The sequence below is a fragment of the Bufo gargarizans genome, chromosome 7 (genome assembly GCF_014858855.1).
Source record: "Bufo gargarizans isolate SCDJY-AF-19 chromosome 7, ASM1485885v1, whole genome shotgun sequence".
Classification (NCBI taxonomy): Eukaryota; Metazoa; Chordata; class Amphibia; order Anura; family Bufonidae; genus Bufo; species Bufo gargarizans.
The window spans coordinates 137,774,230-137,802,006 of NC_058086.1; the positions used below are offsets into that span (position 1 = coordinate 137,774,230).

Genomic DNA, 27,777 nt, shown 5'->3' on the forward strand with positions numbered 1-27,777 from the left:
ATTCTGTCACTAAACCCATACCTGTCACCCAGCGCCTAAATACTAGGCCTCAAATTTATATCCTGCTAAATCTCTCGTTAACGCTGTCCTGTTGTGGCTGGGAAAGTTATTTAGTGTCCGTCAAAGCACATTTTTTGTTCTGGGTTGAAATACAATTCCCAATTTAGCAATTTCATAATTTAGTGGTTTCTGCTATATCAGAGCTATTTGAAATCTATCCCTAAAAGGGTATATAATATTCAAGGTGCACATAGGGTCATTCAGAATAACTTCACACACACGCTTCTGTGCATTTCCAAGTCTAATTCTGTCACTAAATCCATACCGGTCACCCAGCGCCTAAATACTAGGCCTCAAATTTATATCCCGCTGAATTTGAATACAATACATTGGGCCAAATAATATATTTGTTGTTGTGGTGAACCATAACAATGAGAAAAACATCTAGTAAGGGACGCGGACGTGGACATGGTCGTGGTGGTGTTAGTGGACCCTCTGGTGCTGGGAGAGGACGTGGCCGTTCTGCCACATCCACACGTCCTAGTGTACCAACTACCTCAGGTCCCAGTAGCCGCCAGAATTTACAGCGATATATGGTGGGGCCCAATGCCGTTCTAAGGATGGTAAGGCCTGAGCAGGTACAGGCATTAGTCAATTGGGTGGCCGACAGTGGATCCAGCACGTTCACATTATCTCCCACCCAGTCTTCTGCAGAAAGCGCACAGATGGCGCCTGAAAACCAACCCCATCAGTCTGTCACATCACCCCCATGCATACCAGGGAAACTGTCTCAGCCTCAAGTTATGCAGCAGTCTCTTATGCTGTTTGAAGACTCCGCTGGCAGGGTTTCACAAGGGCATCCACCTAGCCCTTCCCCAGCGGTGAAAGACATAGAATGCACTGACGCACAACCACTTATGTTTCCTGATGATGAGGACATGGGAATACCACCTCAGCATGTCTCTGATGATGACGAAACACAGGTGCCAACTGCTGCGTCTTTCTGCAGTGTGCAGACTGAACAGGAGGTCAGGGATCAAGACTGGGTGGAAGACGATGCAGGGGACGATGAGGTCCTAGACCCCACATGGAATGAAGGTCGTGCCACTGACTTTCACAGTTCGGAGGAAGAGGCAGTGGTGAGACCGAGCCAACAGCGTAGCAAAAGAGGGAGCAGTGGGCAAAAGCAGAACACCCGCCGCCAAGAGACTCCGCCTGCTACTGACCGCCGCCATCTGGGACCGAGCACCCCAAAGGCAGCTTCAAGGAGTTCCCTGGCATGGCACTTCTTCAAACAATGTGCTGACGACAAGACCCGAGTGGTTTGCACGCTGTGCCATCAGAGCCTGAAGCGAGGCATTAACGTTCTGAACCTGAGCACAACCTGCATGACCAGGCACCTGCATGCAAAGCATGAACTGCAGTGGAGTAAACACCTTAAAACCAAGGAAGTCACTCAGGCTCCCCCTGCTACCTCTTCTGCTGCTGCCGCCTCGGCCTATTCTGCTGCTGCCGCCTCGGCCTCTTCCTCCGCCTCTGGAGGAACGTTGGCACCTGCCGCCCAGCAAACAGGGGATGTACCACCAACACCACCACCACCACCTCCGTCACCAAGCGTCTCAACCATGTCACACGCCAGCGTTCAGCTCTCCATCTCACAAACATTTGATAGAAAGCGTAAATTCCCACCTAGCCACCCTCGATCCCTGGCCCTGAATGCCAGCATTTCTAAACTACTGGCCTATGAAATGCTGTCATTTAGGCTGGTGGACACAGACAGCTTCAAACAGCTCATGTCGCTTGCTGTCCCACAGTATGTTGTTCCCAGCCGGCACTACTTCTCCAAGAGAGCCGTGCCTTCCCTGCACAACCAAGTATCCGATAAAATCAAGTGTGCACTGCGCAACGCCATCTGTGGCAAGGTCCACCTAACCACAGATACGTGGACCAGTAAGCACGGCCAGGGACGCTATATCTCCCTAACTGCACACTGGGTAAATGTAGTGGCAGCTGGGCCCCAGGCGGAGAGCTGTTTGGCGCACGTCCTTCCGCCGCCAAGGATCGCAGGGCAACATTCTTTGCCTCCTGTTGCCACCTCCTCCTTCTCGGCTTCCTCCTCCTCTTCTTCCACCTGCTCATCCAGTCAGCCACACACCTTCACCACCAACTTCAGCACAGCCCGGGGTAAACGTCAGCAGGCCATTCTGAAACTCATATGTTTGGGGGACAGGCCCCACACCGCACAGGAGTTGTGGCGGGGTATAGAACAACAGACCGACGAGTGGTTGCTGCCGGTGAGCCTCAAGCCCGGCCTGGTGGTGTGTGATAATGGGCGAAATCTCGTTGCAGCTCTGGGACTAGCCAATTTGACGCACATCCCTTGCTTGGCGCATGTGCTGAATTTGGTGGTGCAGAAGTTCATTCACAACTACCCCGACATGTCAGAGCTGCTGCATAAAGTGCGGGCCGTCTGTTCGCGCTTCCGGCGTTCACATCCTGCTGCTGCTCGCCTGTCTGCGCTACAGCGTAACTTCGGCCTTCCCGCTCACCGCCTCATATGCGACGTGCCCACCAGGTGGAACTCCACCTTGCACATGCTGGACAGACTGTGCGAGCAGCAGCAGGCCATAGTGGAGTTTCAGCTGCAGCACGCACGGGTCAGTCGCACTACAGAACAGCACCACTTCACCACCAATGACTGGGCCTCCATGCGAGACCTGTGTGCCCTGTTGCGCTGTTTCGAGTACTCCACCAACATGGCCAGTGGCGATGACACCGTTATCAGCGTTACAATACCACTTCTATGTCTCCTTGAGAAAACACTTAGGGCGATGATGGAAGAGGAGGTGGCCCAGGAGGAGGAGGAGGAGGAGGAGGAAGAGGGGTCATTTTTAGCACTTTCAGGCCAGTCTCTTCGAAGTGACTCAGAGGGAGGTTTTTGGCAACAGCAGAGGCCAGGTACAAATGTGGCCAGCCAGGGCCCACTACTGGAGGACGAGGAGGACGAGGATGAGGAGGAGGTGGAGGAGGATGAGGATGAAGCATGGTCACAGCGGGGTGGCACCCAACGCAGCTCGGGTCCATTACTGGTGCGTGGCTGGGGGGAAAGGCAGGACGATGACGATACGCCTCCCACAGAGGACAGCTTGTCCTTATCCCTGGGCAGCCTGGCACACATGAGCGACTACATGCTGCAGTGCCTGCGCAACGACAGCAGAGTTGCCCACATTTTAACCTGTGCGGACTACTGGGTTGCCACCCTGCTGGATCCACGCTACAAAGACAATGTGCCCACCTTACTTCCTGCACTGGAGCGTGATAGGAAGATGCGCGAGTACAAGCGCACGTTGGTAGACGCGCTACTGAGAGCATTCCCAAATGTCACAGGGGAACAAGTGGAAGCCCAAGGCCAAGGCAGAGGAGGAGCAAGAGGTCGCCAAGGCAGCTGTGTCACGGCCAGCTCCTCTGAGGGCAGGGTTAGCATGGCAGAGATGTGGAAAACTTTTGTCAACACGCCACAGCTAACTGCACCACCACCTGATACGCAACGTGTTAGCAGGAGGCAACATTTCACTAACATGGTGGAACAGTACGTGTGCACACCCCTCCACGTACTGACTGATGGTTCGGCCCCATTCAACTTCTGGGTCTCTAAATTGTCCACGTGGCCAGAGCTAGCCTTTTATGCCTTGGAGGTGCTGGCCTGCCCGGCAGCCAGCGTTTTGTCTGAACGTGTATTCAGCACGGCAGGGGGCGTCATTACAGACAAACGCAGCCGCCTGTCTACAGCCAATGTGGACAAGCTGACGTTCATAAAAATGAACCAGGCATGGATCCCACAGGACCTGTCCGTCCCTTGTCCAGATTAGACATTAACTACCTCCCCATAACCATATATTATTGGACTCCAGGGCACTTCCTCATTCAATCCTATTTTTATTTTCATTTTACCATTATATTGCGATGCTACCCAAAGTTGAATGAACCTCTCCTCTGCCTGTGTGCTAGGCCTAAATATATGCCAATGGACTGTTGCAGTGGTGGCTGACATGAAGCCTGATTCTCTGCTATGACATGCAGACTAATTCTCTGCTGACATGAAGCCAGATTGTCTGTTACGGGACCTCCCTCCTCTGCCTGGGTGCTGGGCCTAAATTTATGACAATGGACTGTTGCAGTGGTGGCTGACGTGAAGCCTCATTCTCTGCTATGACATGCAGACTGATTCTCTGCTGACATGAAGCCAGATTGTCTGTTACGGGACCTCTCTCCTCTGCCTGTGTGCTAGGCCTAAATATATGCCAATGGACTGTTGCAGTGGTGGCTGACGTGAAGCCTGATTCTCTGCTATGACATGCAGACTGATTCTCTGCTGACATGAAGCCAGATCCTCTGTTACGGGACCTCTCTCCTCTGCCTGTGTGTGTGCTGGGCCTAAATATATGCCAATGGACTGTTGCAGTGGTGGCTGACGTGAAGCCTCATTCTCTGCTATGACATGCAGACTAATTCTCTGCTGACATGAAGACAGATTCTCTGTTACGGGACCTCCCTCCTCTGCCTGGGTGCTGGGCCTAAATATATGCCAATGGACTGTTGCAGTGGTGGGTGACGTGAAGCCTCATTCTCTGCTATGACATGCAGACTAATTCTCTGCTGACATGAAGCCAGATTGTCTGTTACGGGACCTCTCTCCTCTGCCTGTGTGTGTGCTGGGCCTAAATATATGCCAATGGACTGTTGCAGTGGTGGCTGACGTGAAGCCTCATTCTCTGCTATGACATGCAGACTAATTCTCTGCTGACATGAAGACAGATTCTCTGTTACGGGACCTCTCTCCTCTGCCTGTGTGTGTGCTGGGCCTAAATATATGCCAATGGACTGTTGCAGTGGTGGCTGACGTGAAGCCTCATTCTCTGCTATGACATGCAGACTAATTCTCTGCTGACATGAAGACAGATTCTCTGTTACGGGACCTCCCTCCTCTGCCTGGGTGCTGGGCCTAAATATATGCCAATGGACTGTTGCAGTGGTGGGTGACGTGAAGCCTGATTCTCTGCTATGACATGCAGACTAATTCTCTGCTGACATGAAGACAGATTCTCTGTTACGGGACCTCTCTCCTCTGCCTGTGTGTGTGCTGGGCCTAAATATATGCCAATGGACTGTTGCAGTGGTGGCTGACGTGAAGCCTCATTCTCTGCTATGACATGCAGACTAATTCTCTGCTGACATGAAGACAGATTCTCTGTTACGGGACCTCCCTCCTCTGCCTGGGTGCTGGGCCTAAATATATGCCAATGGACTGTTGCAGTGGTGGGTGACGTGAAGCCTCATTCTCTGCTATGACATGCAGACTAATTCTCTGCTGACATGAAGCCAGATTGTCTGTTACGGGACCTCTCTCCTCTGCCTGTGTGTGTGCTGGGCCTAAATATATGCCAATGGACTGTTGCAGTGGTGGCTGACGTGAAGCCTCATTCTCTGCTATGACATGCAGACTAATTCTCTGCTGACATGAAGACAGATTCTCTGTTACGGGACCTCTCTCCTCTGCCTGTGTGTGTGCTGGGCCTAAATATATGCCAATGGACTGTTGCAGTGGTGGCTGACGTGAAGCCTCATTCTCTGCTATGACATGCAGACTAATTCTCTGCTGACATGAAGACAGATTCTCTGTTACGGGACCTCCCTCCTCTGCCTGGGTGCTGGGCCTAAATATATGCCAATGGACTGTTGCAGTGGTGGGTGACGTGAAGCCTGATTCTCTGCTATGACATGCAGACTAATTCTCTGCTGACATGAAGACAGATTCTCTGTTACGGGACCTCTCTCCTCTGCCTGTGTGTGTGCTGGGCCTAAATATATGCCAATGGACTGTTGCAGTGGTGGCTGACGTGAAGCCTCATTCTCTGCTATGACATGCAGACTAATTCTCTGCTGACATGAAGACAGATTCTCTGTTACGGGACCTCCCTCCTCTGCCTGGGTGCTGGGCCTAAATATATGCCAATGGACTGTTGCAGTGGTGGCTGACGTGAAGCCTCATTCTCTGCTATGACATGCAGACTGATTCTCTGCTGACATGAAGCCAGATCGTCTGTTACGGGACCTCTCTGCTCTGCCTGTGTGCTAGGCCTAAATATATGCCAATGGACTGTTGCAGTGGTGGGTGACGTGAAGCCTCATTCTCTGCTATGACATGCAGACTGATTCTCTGCTGTCATGAAGCCAGATTGTCTGTTACGGGACCTCTCTGCTCTGCCTGTGTGCTAGGCCTAAATATATGCCAATGGACTGTTGCAGTGGTGGGTGACGTGAAGCCTCATTCTCTGCTATGACATGCAGACTGATTCTCTGCTGTCATGAAGCCAGATTGTCTGTTACGGGACCTCTCTGCTCTGCCTGTGTGCTAGGCCTAAATATATGCCAATGGACTGTTGCAGTGGTGGGTGACGTGAAGCCTCATTCTCTGCTATGACATGCAGACTGATTCTCTGCTGACATGAAGCCAGATTGTCTGTTACGGGACCTCTCTCCTCTGCCTGTGTGCTAGGCCTAAATATATGCCAATGGACTGTTGCAGTGGTGGCTGACGTGAAGCCTCATTCTCTGCTATGACATGCAGACTAATTCTCTGCTGACATGAAGCCAGATTGTCTGTTACGGGACCTCTCTCCTCTGCCTGGGTGCTGGGCCTAAATTTATGACAATGGACTGTTGCAGTGGTGGCTGACGTGAAGCCTGATTCTCTGCTATGACATGCAGACTGATTCTCTGCTGACATGAAGCCAGATCCTCTGTTACGGGACCTCTCTCCTCTGCCTGTGTGTGTGCTGGGCCTAAATATATGCCAATGGACTGTTGCAGTGGTGGCTGACGTGAAGCCTCATTCTCTGCTATGACATGCAGACTGATTCTCTGCTGACATGAAGCCAGATTCTCTGTTACGGGACCTCTCTCCTCTGCCTGTGTGTGTGCTGGGCCTAAATATATGCCAATGGACTGTTGCAGTGGTGGCTGACGTGAAGCCTCATTCTCTGCTATGACATGCAGACTAATTCTCTGCTGACATGAAGACAGATTCTCTGTTACGGGACCTCCCTCCTCTGCCTGGGTGCTGGGCCTAAATATATGCCAATGGACTGTTGCAGTGGTGGCTGACGTGAAGCCTCATTCTCTGCTATGACATGCAGACTAATTCTCTGCTGACATGAAGACAGATTCTCTGTTACGGGACCTCTCTCCTCTGCCTGGGTGCCGGGGCCTAAATATCTGAGAATGGACTGTTCCAGTGGTGGGTGACGGGAAGCCAGATTCTCTGCTATGGAACCTCTCTCCAATTGATTTTGGTTAATTTTTATTTATTTAATTTTTAATTTAATTCATTTCCCTATCCACATTTGTTTGCAGGGGATTTACCTACATGTTGCTGCCTTTTGCAGCCCTCTAGCTCTTTCCTGGGCTGTTTTACAGCCTTTTTAGTGCCGAAAAGTTCGGGTCCCCATTGACTTCAATGGGGTTCGGGTTCGGGACGAAGTTCGGATCGGGTTCGGATCCCGAACCCGAACATTTCCGGGATGTTCGGCCGAACTTCTCGAACCCGAACATCCAGGTGTTCGCTCAACTCTACTTAATACCCATGATGGTAGGACAGATACATAGATTCCACCTTTAAAGACATATCCCTGAATAGGATGACAATTATGTCAGACCCAGTAATGCATGCTACAGTACTCACAAAACAGTAAAAGGAAAAGGAGAAATTAAAAGAAAAATTGCATCTCGCAAACTTGAAAATAAACAGTTGAACAGGAGCTCTCGGCTAGAATGAGAGCAAACAATGTAGTGATTTAATCTCTAATGGTTAAGAGATATAGGGGACAATCAACCCACTGCGACACAGTACCACATATTACCCTACAGTCCAGCTCAGCCCGGGTTCCATTCTTGGGGAAATTTTTGCCGCTTATGGTTGTTGGAATGGGGTTGCATCATGGTCTTTGTGAGTAAACCTCATGCACTCAACTTCTGCGCTGCTGATGACGGGGTGGTGAACACGTGCAAGGCGCCATTTTTGGAAATGATGAGTTTAACCGGAAAACCCCATCTGTATCGGATTTGCTTCTCCCTTAGCAATTGGGTTAGAGGGGCTAATCCCTTTCTCCTAGCTAAGGTTGCCGCTGATAAATCCAGAAAAATTGCGATGCCGGAGAAGGAAGCAGTGGGAGAAGGATTTTTCCTTCAGGAAAGCTTCTTTCACCTGGAAGAAGTGGATTCTAGCTAGTGTGTCATGCGGTAAGGTTGGGTCTATGCCAGCTGGCTTGGGGATCCTATGAATCTTGTGTATGGTAAGGTCCATATCTGAAAGGCCCGGTACCGCTTCCCGAAGCAGGTTTTGCAGGAGAGGTTTCAGCTCCTCGGGACCAGCCGACTCGGGTAATCCCCGTCTGTGCACATTATCCCGTCGGTTACAGTCTTCAAAATTATGGAGCTTAGAGGCAAGTTTACTCACTTCCTCTTCATGCGCTTTGTTGGCATCTATTAGCATGTTGTGGGATGCAGTGAGTTCCGCCATCTTAGTCTCCAAGTGAAAGGTGCGATCGCCCAACTGCGCCACTTCTGTTTGTACCTCTTTAAGATTGTAATGGAGGTCTTCTTTCAGTGAAGTGCGTAGAGAATCTAGCATGCCTCAGAGTGAAACCTCCGTTATAAGTGGTGACTCTCCCGATGCTTGCCTTGGAGCTGCAGGCACTTCTCTTGGGGAGGAGGGAGCGGAGCTAACCCCAGAAGGATAAGACGCCATCTTCGGGCTTCCGCTATTCGGCTGTGATTTGTGGAAAAATTCCGTCAGCTTTGCTGGAGCTTGTCTTTTCTAGGTGCGCCCCATAGCAAGGGAGGACCGGGAAGGTGCTTCTAACATAGGGTAAGGCGCTGGTTTAGAAGAAAGTAGACAGTTTAGGTGCCATGTGAGGAGCTCGCAGATTAAGCAGCCATCGCTCTCAGCATCCAGGCCATGCCCCCATTGCAATCTATTTCTAACAAACATAGAACCAGCCCTGTACCTCACATGGATCCATATTCATTGCTCTGCTAGATTTATATAAAGCTGGCAACTCAAGGGGAGTGTCTTTTCTGCTGCAGCTCAAGGGGCATGTCCATGCTCTCCCTATCACAGCTCAGGGGGCGTGTCTCAGCTCTTCCTATCACAGCTCAGGAGGCAGTTGAAGGATGAAACTGAGCATGTGCTGCCATCTCACTGAGCTGGATAAAGAAAAAAGAAAAGAAAAAAAAAATGCCTGTGGTGCTATACAGATACATTTTGTTGAATAACAGTGGCTATGATAATTTTTTATATTACATGCAATTACAAAATAATCCATGTCCAGGTGTTGGTTTAAAACTATTCAAAATGTCATTTTTCTTAGGACAACCCCTTTAGGTGTATGCACTGTACAAAGAATGAATATATGTATCTATCTATCTACCATGCTAAACATGACATACAGGATTCCAGCTTAAAGGGGTTATCTAACTTCAGAAAAAATTTATACAAACAGCCCCAAATGTTTTAAAATGAATACTACCTACCTCTCCAAGTCCCCACTGTTCCAGCACTGACACTTCAGTCTGGTTTACAAGATGCCAGCACATGATCGCTGCAGTCACTCACCAGGCACCACAAGGCACATGCCATACTACTTGTATTACGACTCAGCGATGAGAGCCAATATGCTAGTCGTACAGTATGAGACTACTGAGGCCACTGATTGGCTGCAGTGCAATGTTAATTTGAATACTATTATTGTATTATTATTTTTTTGCCCAGTAGGTGAATGTATTTTCCATTGCACATGTTTTAAAACTTTTTAAGATAAAACTTAAGGTCATCTCAATTGTCATTGTTGGTCACATGATCCTGTGAATGCTTGTTAACGATGAACTGTCCAAGAATAATGAACTAGCCCAGTCTAATACACCCTTACTGTATATGAGAAAATAATTGTAATTAAAAGGAATAGGAAATACAGTGGTCCCTCAAGATACAATGACCTCTGTATACAATCATTTGAACATACGGTACAATGGTTTTTCCTGGGCCATTGTAAATTAAAACTAGACTCAACATACAATTCCTCACATCCAACCAACCAACATGGTCATTTCTCTGGTAAAATACCTGTATTGGTTGTCTCAGCCACCGTTCTGTTAAAAACTTATTTTTATGGGCATACACATACACATGTATAGCAGCATTTCTGCTATATACTGTATCTGTATATTTTCTGAAGATACAAACAAGAAAAGTTTTAACTAGATGGTGGCTGATGCTGGAAGTTTGTTGCTACTGACTATTGCCTTACTCCATGAGTTCTGAGCATGCCAAGTCCGGAGCAGCAGAGGGTGAGCTGATCACTTTATCTTGTTTTATCTATTTGTTTTCTAGTATCTCCTCTTTAAAGGGAACCTGTCACCAGTTTTATGGTGTCATAACTAAGGGCAACATAAATAAGTGACTGATTCTCTTAGCAAAATGCTGGGTCACTTTCTTTAATTGACCCAGTCAATCTGCCAACATCTTGTATTGAAAAGCTCCAGCTCCTAATGATGAGTCCTGAATATTTATAAGCTTCTGACTTTCCCCGCCCATCTGCTGCTGAATGACAGTTTATTTCCATATGAATCAGCAGCAGGTGGGCAGGGGAGTGGCTATAGCTCTGAATTAAATATACGCTGGACTCAATGACATCACGCTGGACCCAAATCAGCTTGTAAGCATGCAGCATCTTTGTGTGTATATTATGAGGTAACCATCTGTCACACCAGTAAGTGAATACATCTAAGGTACTTTTTAGTAGTTAATGATTGTATGTAATTATTTAGATTATAATCAAATATCCACATGACAGGTTCCCTTTAAAGTACATTGCGGTACTACATTGTTATGTAGATTGAGTAGTGGCCCCCCTAGTCTCCAACCAGCCACTGTTCCTTCCTACTTGGACATTCTGGCCTTGACGACAGACCTCAACTGTTTGATGTTCCCTACTCTGTTAAGTGCAGGTGTCTAACCTAGAGGGTTAAAGAGGAGTAAGACAGAAGACAGCTGAGCAAAACCAGGCTCAGAACAGAAACAAAAAGCTAAGTCAAAAACAGGTCAGAGTCCAAACCAGAGTAACACACAAAATACAAACACAGAGTCAAATAATAGATAATGTCAGAAATACAATTGGTGGTAAAGGGCAAGGTCAAAGTCCAAACAAATGTCAAGATCTGGGAATTTCTGAAAAGTACAAACACTAGTGTGGCAAGAAGACCAATAACAGGTACCTGCTGCCACCAGCTGACTGTTTAAAGGTTTTTTGCAGCAATTTATATTGATAACCTATGAGCCTGTCAGCGGGGCTGGTAGCCACAGCAATAGAATGACCCGGCTAAACTGCAACAGAGAAGCTGGGTTAACCGCCAGAGCATGCACAGGTATGTACAAGACATACATGTCTTGTACTGCCCTCTGTCTGTGCCAGGATGTGCTGCTAATTTAGATATCAGGTGAGGGCGGCTCCATTTTATATTTCCGGTATACTGGGTGCTGAAAAAGCTCCGGTCCTCACCATAGAAAATGATTTACAGCTTCCGACAGCTATTCATGACTGTTATATGTAAGGGCATTCTTTCTGTCTTAGTTATCTGCTTATTGTCCTTAAATTCTCATCTTGGAATGCCATTTGGGAAATTTGGAACCAATTATTAGTTTTCCATAGCATTTTAGACTCCAGTTACAATGTCTTCAGCCTACAATGGTCATCCTGTTACTTGAGGGACTACTATATATTTTTAGAAAAAGAACTTCTCCTTCCTGCTGGATCTCCTGCAAGATCAGGAGGAGCAAAGTAGAGGATTGAGTGATAGTGGCCCGAGCTGTCCCAGTCAATCACAGTAGCAATCCTCACACCGCAGTGAAAGAAGGCAGCACCCTTTCTTCCCCCCGGGCACACCCTGATGTTGGGGCTCCTGCCTGTCTGATGGTTGTTGGGGTGCCCTTTGATGTGGGTTCAAGGCAGAAGGTGTAGGGTGCAATGGCTGTTGTATGGCAATGGAGTCAGCAGCTTGGCCAGATGTAGAAAACAAATGTCTCGCTTTAACAAAGTGTAGAACAGGAGTTGTATTACTTCCAGTTGTATCAAAACAGAGTTCCAACAATTCACAGTGCTAATTCTGCCAGATAGCATGTATGGATTTGAGGAAAAATGGAGAATGTATTACCCTTTTCTCTGTATTTTTCCAAAGTCTTTTTCTACAGGATGTATGGCTGACAATATGACTCTTGCATTATGGCTCTAATTTCCAACTGAGCTGCGCAGGGTTAAAGAAATGACTGGCTAGGTGATGTCCAAATGTAAAGGGTGTCTAAACAATGTCCCTCTCACAAAGTAACATCTATAGTTTTGATCAGCAAATATCTTACTGACTGACTCCAATGCTTGGCCATGCAGATTCTGGACCTTCTTAGTTTTTTCCTTCCTCTCTCTCTCTCTTTGCTGAGTACTATAGTACTTTCTGGTGAGGTCTTTCCCTCAGTAGATAATCCTCAGAGAAGGTGATTCTCTGTAACTTTGGCCCAGTTCTTTGAGGAGTAGAGCACGTCACAGCTCTCACTTCCTCCTCTAACTCAAGACTCACTACACTTCTCTAGCTAAGATGGGGCCAGATCTAAACCTGCACATAACTTTCTGCAGGGGCTGAGTCAGGATTAGTAACCCCAACTGTATGAACATATGAAATATCATTAAGTAACATTAAATTGCATTCCAGAAACAATTTGCAAATACCCAGGTCTGGGGTACTGCAAGTATACTTCTGGCTTTGTCTGAAAAACCTACAGGAAAATCTGCTTCAAAACCTCCTCCAAAATACTCAGTATAAACCAACTCTTTGGGTCTTTCTATTCTGGAGTATCCTTGTAATAATTTGTAATAAATAAATTGTAATAAACTTTCTATGGCAAATGGAGATAAGCTTGGAGAAATTTGCAGCACATTCACTTAGACTCTCATCTATTATCTTTCTAATATATAATTTTAAGAACTCCACAAACACAGCATTGGTGGCGAGTAGTGTTGGGCACGAATATTCGAAAAGTTAATATTAATCGCGAATAACGGCACTTTGAGAATTCGCAAATATTTATACTATAGTGCTATATATTTGTAATTTCAAATATTCTAGATTATTTTTCATCAGTAACCTCCCTTCTTGCTTGTGGGCCAATGAGAAGGCTGTAATGTCTTTGTCTGAGCTTAGCAACATCCCTAGCAACCAATAGGAAAGTTGCCTCCCCCTTACTATATAAGAACCTCCCCAGCAGCCCTTGTGTGCAGTATTTTGGAGATCTGAGAGAGACAGCAGTGTTATTGCTGTGTTCTGTGCTTTACTGTGTCATTGCATTAGATAGTTAGTTATTTAGTTAGTTAGCTTATATATATAATACAGATAGTTAGTGGGAGATAGTCAGTGTAGGTTAGATAGTGATAGTGTTCTGCTGTCCATACATACATGCTACATACATAGTGCTGTGATGTCACGAGTTCACAACAATACTTAGTGCACCAATCACTAATATTCACGCAATCACAAAATATTTGCATCATTAGTGCCTATTTCACAATCGCGAATATATTGGAGCACTCTATCTGCATATAAAGCTATTGTAATGTTCTGCCGTGCCAACCATTTTCTCCAATGTCAGGAAACTTCTAGCGGCTTGAAAAATTTTGCTATAGTGACCCATGCCTGCATTGTGCACGCATTACGCAAATATTACATTGCCGTTTTTTTGCGATCAAGAAAATCTTGAATTTGCGAATATATGACAAATATTCTACCAAATATTCGCGAGCAGTGAGACTATGGAACTCTCTGCCTGAGGAGGTGGTGATGGTGAGTACAATAAAGGAATTCAAGAGGGGCCTGGATGTATTTCTGGAGCGTAATAATATTACAGGCTATAGCTACTAGAGAGGGGTCGATGATTCAGGGAGTTATTCTGATTGCCTGATTGGAGTCGGGAAGGAATTTTTTTATGGGGGGGAGAAAGTGGGGAAAATTGGCTTCTACCTCACAGTTTTGTTTTTTTGCCTTCCTCTGGATCAGCTTGCAGGATAACAGGCCGAACTGGATGGACAAATGTCTTTTTTCGGCCTTATATACTATGTTACTATGTACTATAAAATATCCCGAATTCGAATATTGCCCCTGCCGCTCATTAATAGTGGTGAGCCTGCAGGTAATGTTTACAGATATTTAAAGAAAATATGAGCTTAAAGAATAAATACACATTGTAAAAACTTGATATATTATATCAAAGGTTTTAAAATGTGGCGGTCCAATTGCTGAGACCCCCGCCAATTGCTAAAGCAAAGTGTTAGAAGCACTCTGCTGAACACTTCCTTGCTGCTGAAGACAGAACTGATGATGGGCTCATAGACTTTTTACTAAGGCTATCCTTAGCCCGTCTTCAGCAGCACTGAGAGACAGCACTCAGGAGAGTGCATCTAACCTTTTGTTTTAATGATGGTTTCAGCACTCGGACCCTCACTGATCAAAACCTTTGTAATGTCACATTGCAGTTATTCTTTAAAGTGTACCCATGCTTTAGCAAAACTTTTTTCATGTCAGAACAAAATATCAAGGGCAATAATTGGTGGGGGTCTGATTGCTGAGACTCCCACAGATGGCTAGTACACAGAGAAATAAGCACTCACACAAAGCAGTGTGTCTCCTCACTGCAAGAAATGGACTTGAAGCATATGGATTTTGATTTCTTTACACAGTCAGTGTAATAATTCCTGTTAGGTAACGGTTAGGCAATATTGCATAAGTTTTGGAATATCTATGAAATGGACTGTGTACTCTTAACAAATACTACAGTGAGAGGGAAAGCAATGCATCACTGGATCACTAATAAACCGCAGAAATCTCGTAAGCATTGTTTGAAGCAACTTATACGAGTCCTCTTTCCTGTACAGGCAACTTTCCCAACACTGAACCGAAATCTGACTGCTACTCTGAACTATTGAATGCAGAAGTATCATTTAGGATCGTTCAGACTAGTTGATTGAACAGTCCAAAAGCATACAACAATGAAATAAACCAGCATACCTCACTGCACTAAGGTCCCTCAGGTCCATGAGCATGCCAGAGGAAAGTAGTGATTCTGAAACGGAGAATAGCACTTTATTCTTCCATAGAACATGACATGGAATTGCTTTTTTTCACACAAAATGTGAATCTGTAAAGCACATATAGTCATGAACTAAAAAGGTTTCTGCATATGCTCCCCAAACCTTTCCCCTTGTTATTGTTATATTGTTTGCAAATATTTGCATGGCCCAGTGGGAAGAACAATATAATTTCTCTTCTGTTAACCCCTATATTTCATCAATGGAATGGCTTGGTCATTTTATAGATGAACTATTGGTAATTGGGAAAGACACGGAAGCCACTTTTGGGGATTTTGTGACCTACTTAATTATATGAACTTAAAGACTTGAAACATAATACAATATGTGTTACCAACTATAGTAAGCAATATAATGAGATCAGAAAAAATGCTCAGAATTATATTCCCATGTTGCATCAGGATGACATATTAAAAGATGTACTTTCAAAAGGTGTGACATTTGCTGCTAGAAAGACCCCTACCATAGGTTCCATTTCGTCTCCAAGTTTATTTTTTGAAACAAAAAGAATAGAATAAACCATGGCTGTCATATGTGGGCAGTTATAAATGTGTCCATCACAAGTGCAAGACATGCTCATTAATCCATGTAGGTAAAGCCATGTTTGCTCAAAAACAAATCAAAAGTTACATCAATTTCATTTTGCATCTTATACTAACTGTAAAAAATGTGTGGGGTGTACTGGAGGTCACAACGATGCCTCAAATATTTCAATGTTGTCCCCTCCTTTCAGAGCTATACATACAGGTAATATATGTGGTGTTTTTATTTAAGTGCATTGAAAGAGTGTTTAAAACTCTAAGAAGGGGTGATCATGGAAGGAAGTTATACATTGTTAGATTTCTATGCTCAGCACTAGGAAAACAATGGGCTTGAACCTCATCAGGATTTGAGATGTCATTATTCATTTTGGTTTCATTGATATTATTTAAATATTGTGAGCTATTTATGCGTAATCTGACTGTGATAGGGTTAAATCTGCCAGTTTAAAGTTATAATTTTATTAATAGGGGAATGTCCTATGTTGTAGTTTAGGAGAATGTTTTCATTTCATAATTTACTATGCCTAAGGATACATACATCCGAAACGCATAAGTGAATGTTACTTATTTTAATTGGATTTAATAAAGCTGTATTTTATATTGAAGAACCAAGAGTGTTTATTTTGAGTTAGAAAACATGAATCCAGTTTGACCGTAAGTGAGCTCTTGGATTGAAAACAAAATTTCAAGATTTTGAGATGTGCAAGAAATTTATAAACATTTCGGTTTATTGAGTTTACCTTGACCTGTTATTGTGAACGACTTATTTAAAGAGCTGATGCATTGAAATCTGTGTCTTAAGGCGATACTGTCACCAGCGACCCACTGAAGGTCTAATTTGCATATAAAAAAAAAGTATCATACCTCTGGAATGAATCAACAAAAGAAAAACAATGCTTTAATCAGGTGAACCACAGCTATGTATCTATGCAAACAGCTGAATAGCGAGATTGCTGGTGACAGATTTCCTTTAAAACTGTCCATCTTTCTTCTGTAACCTCTTTCTTCTTTTGCAGATTTCACCTCCTAGTGATAATTTGATTGTCACAAACCCCAATAGGCCATGGTGGGAGAGATACCAGCCAATCAGCTATAAGATCTGCACCCGATCTGGTGACGAACAGCAATTCAGGGACATGGTCACCAGATGTAACGATGTTGGGGTATGTACCTTCTCATTTCTTCTGAAGCTGCCAGTTCCCAACACAACATCAAAAGTGGAATTGAGCATGCGTCATCTAGACACATGGACTGGTGTAGATGAGTAATGAGTTTGTGTTGAGGGCACGCATGCGCAGTGAGTAGATTGAGACTGGAACAAGTTAGGGAAAACAATAAATATTACAATGTAGCTCTAACAAATAAATAACGCAATAGACATCCCTATGCTAAAATACCAAATACATTAAGCATATATATGACTTGCTAAATGTTAATCATTGGGATTTTGGCAAAAACTCTGATACAAAATACTGGCATAAAGTTGGTAAGTGTAGGTAAACGAAATAATTGCTATGGAGTTAAATGATAAAAACCCACAATAGTATATACAGTACTTGGAAATTGACCCATTTCAGTCCAATATCATGTGAATGGTTTACAGTATGGGAAGATATGTAAATATTGTAGGGGTCACCCTGTGTCCAGGAGCCCACAAGGACTATATAAAGCTAGTAAAGTATATTGTCTCATTTAGATGATATACTTTACTGGTTTGATCATCTTTAACCTAAATTTCCACTCAGTCTCTTTTTGTAATATTCTTTTCTCCAAGTTGCCAACTCTAGGTGAGGGGTGAATAACTTCTATGATACAGAAACTCAAGGATTTAGGGTCACCATTATGTGACTCCCACACGTCTTGCTAAGGGGGTGTCACGTTTATGTCTGATGTCACCCAAGTGATGACCCACATGTTTCCTCAGCTCTATTTTAGTTTTCCCTACGTAATCCATGAGTCCTGTACATATGTGTAAGTACACAACACCCCAGGGTCTTACAGTTTGCAAAGTCACAAATATGATATCTGACCCCTGTGGTATGGCTTTCAAATATCTGTATAGTTTTGTAGGTATATGGACATACTATGCAACCACCACATTTAAACATACCTATTGGCTTACCTATTGCGGTCAAGCCAATTACCTGTCTTTGGTGGTGGTTCATAGTGACTATGAATAAAATTATTGCCTAGAGAGCACCCTTTCCTATATGTGATGGTAGGATAATCCATCAAAACATCATTTAAGTCCTTATCTATCTTCAGCAAATCACAATATTTGGATAAGGTACCTATTACACAGATTTGTCTTGGTTTTGAGAGAGGGGGGCACACTGCGTTATCTCTCCCTAAGGGATGCTGATTTAAAAGCTTTCCTCAGAACCACTTGGAGGTACTCCCTTTTTTGGAACCTATGTTGCAAATCTCTTGCCTGGTAATGAAAGTCTGTCTGGTCACAGCAATATCTTCTAATGCGTAGGTATTATCCCTTGAGGATTTCCTTTTTTTCTTTCTTTTCAATTCTCTTTTTATAGATTTTTTTTAGAGCAAATTGAAAATTGAAAAATTGAACAAATGGTACGATATAATCGGGAATCGGGATACCATAATGACAAAAATACATAAGAGAGCATTCATCTGAATATGAATATCATATCAAACAAGTACAGTAGACTTAGTGTATGAAGGTGAGGAGGGTGTAGATGGTATTCAAGAAGGGGGATGGAAATAGGAGAGAAGGGAGAAGGAAAGTACGGGGGTGGGGAAAGGGCTCGTCGAGAGTGGATTTCCTATAATAGTTAGTCATTTGTATCCTGGGGTTCTTCTGCTAAGTGTTGGAGGGCGAATGAGGTCAAGCGGAAGGTGGCCCAGTCCTTCCATATCGATTGGAACTTTGTGTGTGTGCGTAATTCCCAGGCTGAAAGTTCCTCCATGAGGAATATATAATTGACCTTCTGCAGCCATTGAGTTATGCTGGGAGTGCTCTGTTGATTCCAACAGAATTAAAGATTTTGCAGCAGCCATTAAGTGTTGGAATAGTATCCGCTTCGTGAGCGGTATATCTTCCAATCTTATATTAAGTAATATGTAAATAGGAGAGGGGTCATTGACCATGGAACATATACTCTTAATTAGTTTTGTCACTTCCGACCAGAAGGGTGTCAGCACAGGGCATGACCACCACATGTGGAGGTAAGACCCTTGTAAGAGGTGGCACTTCCAGCATATATCAGAGCTGAGACAGTTCATCTGCTTTAGCCGAATTGGTGTGCGGTACCATCTAGAGGTTAGTTTAAATGCGTTTTCTTGGAGGCGAGTGCATCGGGATATGCAGTAGGATCTGCTATATATTTGCTTAATTTCTGATTGTGTCCATGTAGTACCGAATTCTCTACCCCATTCTGCAATGTATCCTCTATCTGAAGGTGATTTGACTTCCTGAAGGATGCCATACACTTTGGAGAGTAGGTGTTTTGGGACGTTATTTCAAGATATCAGTTTTTCATAAGCTGTGGGATCCCTAGGTACACTTCCTTGAGCTAAATAAGGCATAACTAAAGAGCGTATGTGTGCTTTTTGTAAAAAGTGAAAGGAGGAATGTGTTAGAGGGTCATCTAATGTGTCGGGACTCAGGAAGGAGTAGCGTGAGATGGCTTTCATATCTTGGATATTGAGACCAGACATCTAAGCAGACATTAGAGGAGAGAGGTTAGGGCTGATTTTGTCTGCATATGTGTGCCAGATCTTCGACGTGGTTTGAGTGATAATATGTGTGCCAGATCTTTTTGAGTGGCTTGAGTGATAGTATTTTGTGTGAGGTGAGCAGGAGGCTTGCAATCTTTTTGGTCTTTTTGCCAAAGGAGAGAACCCAGAGGGTATTTTGCTAAGTGTTCCTCTAGTGGTATCCATAGTTTATTAGTGTCTTTACGTAGCCAATATATTACTCTGGACAGGTGGACTGCCTCATAATATTGTTTCCAGTCAGGCAGAGACATACCTCCTCTTAGCTTGTGTTGGATCAATGAGTCATGACTTTGTCTGGGTCTCCCATCTCGCCAAAGGAATTTGCTTGTTAATTTCCTGACACTTGTAAAGAATTGTGCCGCAAGGGGGATTGGGATAGTTTGAAATAGATAAAGTAATTTGGGGAGTAAAATTGATTTTATTAGGTTCTTTCGTCCAATCCAGGATAGGAAGGGGAGAAACCATGAATCTATTATTCTTTTGAACAATTGTGGGATAGGGGCGTAGTTGAGGGAGTAGAGTTCACTCCAAGTATGGCTAAGCTTAAGATCTAGATACGTAATGTGTGATTTCGGCCAGTGATATGGGTAATGCGTCTTTATGAGGTCTAATTCTTCTTTACATATATTATAGCCTAAGGCTTCCAATTTAGGCATTATTTAGAAATTTGAGATGGACCCGTAATCTCGGAGGAGAGACTGTAGTGAGGGGAACACTGGGGATGGGTTAGTTATAATCAGCAAGATATCATCAGCGTAAGAAGCTGAGCTGTGTACAAATCTACCATCATCAAACCCAGCAATATCCGGGTGAGCTCTGATCGAGGCTAAGAGAGGTTCCAATGAAAGAACAAATAAGATTGGTGATAGGGGGCATCCTTGGCGGGTGCCATTTTTTATCTGGAAAGCGGCTGACAGCGATTGATTTATACGCAGTCTCGCCGTGGGACGTGAGTACATGATAAAAATGAGAAAATTGAGAAAGCTCGTTGGAAGAACGAGTGAAACGTTTTCAAGAAATCTACAGTACGTCCAGTTGCCTTGATTTATTCTTTACAGATATATACCATGACCTGGATAAATGAGAACCTTCACAGACATGATAAAAATGGCGTCTACAAAAGTTTGTGGGATGCCGAAGTGAAGCAAAACCTGTTTCATGTAGGTCCAGTCTACCCTGTCGAAGACCTTTTCTGTGTCAGTTCCCAACAATTCCAACGGTAATTTGTTACGTGACGCAATTTGTATCAGAGACAAGACCCTCATAGTGTTGTCCTTCCCCTCTCTGCCAGGTACAAAACCTACCTGTTCTGGAGAGATTAAACTAGGAATTAGAGGTTTAAGTCTATCAGCGAGGAGGTTAGCGTATATCTTAAAATCCACATTTAGTAAAGAAATAGGTCTATAGCTGCCACATTGAGCAGGATCTTTACCTTCTTTATAAATAAGAGTGATCTATGCCTCCAATGATTGTTGTGGTGGTTCAGATAGGCGTTATATGTGTCTGTCAATTGAGGGAGGACAATCGATGAGAAAGTCTCATAGTATGAGCATGGAAGGCCGTCTGGACCAGGGGCTTTACTCTTGGGGCTTCTTTGCAGGGCAGTCCGGACCTCATGTAGTGAAAATGGCTTCAATAGGGAAGAATATGATTCAGGGCGTAGTTTTGGGAGATTTGCTCGTGTGAGAAAGTCTGAGATTGCCGAGAGACATTCTGGTCAATCTGAATTTCGGTCAGAGTGATGTAATTGATACAGGGAAGAGTAAAAGTTTATGAATTCATTTTCTATCTCTGACGGGACTCATGTGGTAGAGCCCGAACTTGACCTGATCTCGGTGATGTGTGTTTTTTTTTTTCTTTTAATGAGGAACATCATTAATTTTGAAGCTTTGTCGCCATGAGCGTAAAATGAATGTTTGGTCGACATGAAAATCTTAGCGGTGGATTTGTTTAGGATGTCTTTTAATTGAAGGCGGGCCTCAGTGAGTTGTTGGAGGTGGGATGTGATTAATGATTTCTTGTGGAGCTTCTCCAGTCTTAAAATCTCCGCTTGTAACAACTGTGTCTGTGAGTCCCTTTGTTTTTTGTGGTATGTACCTACTGATATAAATTCTCCCCTTATTGTGGCTTAATGGGACTCCCACACTATTTGGGACGGAGACGCCATTATTTGTATTCTGTTAAAAGTACTCTTTCAAGTGGCTGGAGATTTTGTTATGTACGGTGGAAATAGACAAGAGAGTCTCATTTAATCTCCAAGGTGACTTAGTTGGGGCAGAATCTGATACCCGCAGGATCAATTCTAGCGGAAAGTGATCGGAATGAATGCTAGGGACAATTGTCACAGAGCGAATTTTGTGAAGGGAGGAGTGTTGTAGAAAGAAATAATCAATCCTGTGGTAGGAGTTATGTGGGGCTGAGAATACTGTATAATCTTTCTCTGAGGGATGTGCAAAGCGCCAAGTGTCTCTCAGTGAGAGAAGTTGTAGTGAATCCTTAATATGCCTGAGCGCTCTGTAGGAGAGAGCGGATTTGCCGGTTGAAGTGTTAAGGAGTGAATCTAAACCCACGTTAAAATCTCCCCCAACTATTAACTCACCCTGTGTAATACTGTTTAGTAACGACAATGTGTCATGAATCCAGGGGGTTTGTTGGGTATTGGGGGTGTAGAAATTGACTAGCATGACTAGGGTACCATTCAGTTTACCGGTGAGGATCAGTATTCTGCCATCTGTATCTTTCTGTATATGGCTAAGTTCGAACAAGACATGTTTTAAAAATGCAATGGCTACCCCTCTGGAGTTTTTGGTGGGAGTGTGTGAGTGGTACCATTTATCGTAAAAGTGATTACGTAAGGCCGGGTTTTTGTCTACAAGGAAATGGGTCTCTTGTAGGAAAATAACGTCCGAGTGCGCTTTTTTAATGTATGTAGTAATTGGCTGCGTTTGATAGCGGAATTAAGACCCTTAACATTAAACGAGACAAGCTTTATGGAGGACATAGCAAAGTGAGAATGGTCAGTGTCCAATCTATATGTACCCTTGTATCTATTGAAGTGAAGGAGTGTGATGAGCCCATGAAAACTGGGTGGGGGAGAGAGGTGGAAGAGATTGGGACTGGGGGATAGGTATGCAATATAACCTTAAACAATTGTGGAGGCTGATAAAAAACATCAGTTAATAAAAACACCTCAGAAAAAACAATATAACTAGTATAAACCGACAGCCTTAAGGGCCATTTTTCAGTTAATTGAGAGATATGAGTAGAGGGGAGTCTGTTTATCAAACAGAGAGTGATATAATCACTCCTAGTTGAGTTGGGAAAGATAAGACGGGAAGAGCCGGGGCGCATAGCCACACCCCTCAGAACGAGGTGGGGGGAATAAAATAGTGGTGAAACTGCTATTTGTGAAAACAATCACACTCTATGCGCCATGACTCAATCCATCATCCATCCAAGTGAATCACTATTAACAGTAAGCAATACTAAACTCGACTAAAATCTAGACAATTAAACATAGTGAACTCAGCTAATTCACATTTCACCATTTCATTTCTGCAATCTTCAGGTGGGGTCCATATAAATTCTTCTAGGAGTCATCTTCCCTTGACGTCTTCGGTTGTGGCTGCGCTTCTCGGAGCCTACTGTTTCCCATGGTGTAGGCGGAGGGATCGCAGGCAGTCCCGTCAGATCTTGTATTGGGGACCAATCAGTGATGTCTAAGTCTGAGATTTGGAGTGACGCCAAAATATCTGGTAGCTCTGAATGGTCACGTAATAGCCATTTGTATGGGATGTTTCTATTCCTCAAAACCTCGGTCAGAGGTCTCAAGATATTTCTCTTGGATAAGGTGACTCTCGCTAGGTCCTGGAATATTGATATCGTCACTCCTTCTAGTTTGGCAGGAGGATTTGTGTGTGCGAGACGTAAGATATCATCTCTCACACTTGAATGGAAAAGCCGGCATATGATGTCTCTAGGAAGCTCTTTTGGTGAGGGTTTGGCTCTTAGGGATCTGTGAGCTCTTTCAATGGATATCTCAAGGTGATAGTTTTCTCCCAGAATTGCAGAAAAGATTTGTTTAGCTGTATCGGGGAGGGCCTCAGGAATGATAGATTCTGGAATACCTTTGAGGCGCAGATCATTTCGTCTGGCTCGATTCTCCTGGTCTTCCATCCAGTTGACCATCTTATTTATGTGGGTTTGGCATGAGGCGAAGGTAGAGGATGCGGCTTCTGTGTAGGAGATGAGTTGTGTCTGCACATTTTCAAGCTGTTCTACTCTGCCTCCAATATTCCTCACATCTTGTTTGATGTCTTGTAACTCTTTAATTACTGGTTCGAGAGCTTTGGAGAGGGCCTTAACTAGAAAGCCCCTCGAGATTTGGAGGCTGTGTTCCTCCTGTGCGTCCTCTAGATCACTCTCCATCTCCGGTAAGTCATTATGTGAGGATTCTCTTTCTACTTCTTCGGTCTGTGGAGCTTTGTGTGGTTGATTTAGTTTGGCTGATACAGCTGATTGCTTCTTTTGCATGTAGGAGTCTAAGGAGCCTGCAACATGCGAGCTAGATGGAAATCTTGACTTGCCAGGGCTGATTTTTACCATAGCTTATCAAGCACCCCCCCCCTTTTTTTTTCTTTCTGAATAGTTATAGGAATAAGGGTGAAGTAGTTGACCCCTCAGCTTAAGACCATGTCGGCTGGGATGAGGGTTTACAGCATCATTATGCCTCCTTTACATCCAATTGTGGAGACTGAACAAAAAGTGGGTCATTGACCCTTTGTACTCTGAGTGAGTTCTTGAGAACTAAGATGAAACCTCTCAGTTCTGCAGCAGGTTAAGATGATGCAGGGCAGTGTCTGATAGTACAGAGTAGAGGCTATTTTGCAGCAGAGTCCAAAAGATGTCTCAGGAGGACTCTAGGAAGTTTGAGGTTCAAACTTCAGGTAAATGAATTAGGGGACTGTGCTGCCCAAGTGATTTAATAGGCGGGTTCAGTCCTGGGATGTGTTTTTTTTTTTTTGGTCCCCAGGTGTTTAGTGACAGAGCTGTTCAGAGTTGAGCAGGAACTGGGTCGCAGGGTAAAGTGCACACCTCAGTGTGGACACAGCGGACACTGGTCTGAAAACGGAGACCAATCCTACAATGCCGAAGCTGTCTAGGGTGCGTCTCTGAGGCCTGGCGTGATCTGCTCAGCGTAGAGGACAGAGACCGGGCAGCGATGGGATCTAAGGTGCTTCTGACCTCCCCACTTGTTAATCGTCCCTGCACCCACCCTGTTTTCTTGGAGAGCAGCTGGGGTCTCACACTCTCTGTCTGCTTCCGTAAGTGTCTATTTCCTACTCACCGACTATGTCGGGCCTGTCTCCAGCAGCTCCGGATCTTCAAAAGGCCGGTGGAGTATAGCACTGATCTCATGATGGGGTGTGATGTTCTGCAGGCACCTTCTTGTAGGTACCACCTGACTGAGCTTGAGGCGTGGAGTGTGGTAGGCCTCCGACCATTTGATGGGCGCCGCTGTTTAGGAGCCAGATAGCAGATGTGCTGTCTTTCGTGTCTTCAAGTCCCTTTAGCTAGCAGCGGGACCTCTGAAGCGTTGTAATGATTTTGCGGTCCGGTGATATGCAACCAGCGCGGCAGCTTTTAAGCACCAACCTTTGCTTGCTGTACGGTCTAATTGGAGCCGATGTCAGTCCGGTGCCAAGTGGGTCGGCTGGATGTTTCTCTGTTGTGCACTGACAAATTCCAAGGAGTATAAGGCAGGTCAGGTTGATCGTTAACTCTCCTGAGCGGCGATGACCCGAGGAGCCGCCGGGGATCAGCTTCTAGGATACGGCTGAGTGCTAATCAGAGCCCGGTGCTTTAAGCTGTGTAGTAGGCCGTAGAGTCCAGCCGGGCAGTTCCGGGCAGTTCCCTGGGTCAGAATATGGTATTTTTAAGCTTGGCAATCTCGCTTTGGTGGAGTTATGCCGAGTTATAATCAAGTTGCTTACAGAGCTCCTCCAAGCTGCTTCCACTTAGCTCTGCAGCTAGCTCTGCCCCCCGGGGATTTCCTTTTTTAAACTCATAGGGTGATGACTTTCCCACCTCAGGAGACTATTAGTTGCTGTAGGCTTTCTAAAAGTTCTGGTCCATATGGCATTGTTTTCTAGAAAAATATCGACATCCAAGAAAGAGATGTGTGTCTGGTTAATCCCAGAGGTAAAGTGCGTGCCTATTAGAGATGAGTGAATTTCTCAAAGATTCGATTCTGACGGTTCGCTGAATTTCCCAAAAAGATTTGATTCGATCCGAATTTATTTGTGACGAATCATGTTAAAAAACAGCTACTTCCTGGCTGCTGAGAGCCTGCATAGTAGTGTAGAACACTGTGCTTTGCAGAAATATGCATAGGGAGTCCGCTGTGCTAGTGAAACAATACTGTGAGTCAGTATGACACGCAGAAGACAGGCATCACTCTTAGAATCACTTCACACTTCACTCATCTGGTCAGTTACAGGGCCAAAACTGATCAAATAACTCAAGTGTGAACTCAGTCGTACAGGTAAATGTTTGCGTCAAGAAGAAGCACACTCCTTTTACACCATTGTCAGCTGATTCCACATAGATTTCGAAAGAACCTGTTGTGTTACACGCTATATACTTTTATATATGAAATAAACACCCCCCAAAATTGGTTGTATCAGACCGCACTTTCACCCCAAAAGCAAGGATGAATGGACGTACTTTTACATATAAAATAAACACACCCCAAAACTGGTTTTATCAGACTGCAAATCTACCCTAAAAGCAAGGATGAATGGAAGTACTTTTATATATTTGAAGACACCCCAAAACTGGTTGTATCAGACAGCACTTTCAACACAATAACAGATGCTCGGATTACTGCAATTACTCTTTAAAACAACCTAAAATCTGTAGTAATAGATCACAATTAGTAACCCCAATAAGTGCAGCAAGGAATCGCTCCTATTACCCAGGCTTTCCACTCCCCTATTGGACCCTGTTTATTGCCTACAGTGTGGATAATGCCTCCCTATCCTTTCCCTACACTATGAATAATCTTTCCCTGTTTTTAATAAAGTGTTTCCTAATCACTGTCTCTAGTGTCTCTAACGTCTCTTCCTGCACTAAGTTCACTGTAAAATGTCAGAGACCGAGCAGGCTGAGACTTTTTATAGGGCTGTGACATCCCAGGGGCTGGCTATCTGCTGATTGGCTGTCTGCATGGCATTATGGGTGCTCCCCCATTCCCGGGCTTCTTACTTTCACTTTGTAACATGCAGCAGCCATTTTAGAAAAAAAATGTGATTTGTTACCACTAGAGATGAGCGAATCGAGGCTGACAAAGTGGCATTTGATCCGAATTTCAGGAAAATTTTGATTTGCACCGAATCTGAATTTCCTCACGCTTCGTGGTAACAAATCAATTTTTTTTCCTAAAATGGCTGCTGCACGTGTAAGGACATGGAACAAAGAACTCTTGGAAGGTGGGATCAGCCATAATGCCATGCATGCAGCCAATCAGCACCAAGCAAGTGCTGTGATGTCACAGCCCTATAAATAGCCTCAGACATCTTGGATTCTGCCATTTTCCAGTGTATTTAGTGCAGGGAGAGATGTCAGCAGGCACTAGGGAAAGTGCTAGAAAAAACTTCATTGTGCTAAAAAAATGATTTACAAGTGCAGGGAAAGATTATTCAAGGTGTAGGGAAAGGATAGGGAGGAATCAATCCACAACATTTATGTTGAACAGGGTTCAATAGGGAAGGTTACAGCCTGGGTAATAGAAACAATCCTATTACACCTTGCTGCACTGACTGGGCACCCAAATTGCCATTACACAGCTCTGTAATTTCAGCAAACCATCCTTGTTATTGGGGTGTTATAGCCATTACAGGGTTTATTACAAGGAAATATTTATACGTCTTTTTTGCCCTTGTGCGGTGCAGTTATATGTTCTAAAGCATTTTTGGGCTTGTATTAGTGGGGAAAAGGGGCTTATTAGCCATTGTGTGGTGAAGTGCGAAAATTACAGACCTTTTTGTCGTGTATTAGTGGCAAAATAAAAATATATTTGCCGTTCAGCAGCGCAATTATATGTTCTAAAGCCCTTTTTGCCACGTATTAGTGGCCAAATAAAAATATATTTGCCGTTCAGCGGTGCAGTTATATGTTCTAAAGCCCTTTTTTTTGTGTATTAGTGGGGGGGAAGGCTTATTAGACGTTGTGTGGTGAAATGAGAAAAT

The 27,777-nt window shown here is 44.3% G+C and overlaps 1 protein-coding gene across 1 annotated transcript in view; it reads left to right on the forward strand.

Annotated features, from left to right (window-relative positions):
* The window catches only part of LOC122943777 (pancreatic alpha-amylase-like), a 127,830-nt gene that overhangs the window by 18,695 nt on the left and 81,358 nt on the right, over positions 1–27,777 (forward strand). Inside the window, exon 2 of the mRNA XM_044301804.1 lies at positions 16,801–16,947. Within this exon, the coding sequence (XP_044157739.1) occupies positions 16,801–16,947 (147 nt within the window). The remainder of the gene's footprint in view (positions 1–16,800; positions 16,948–27,777) is intronic.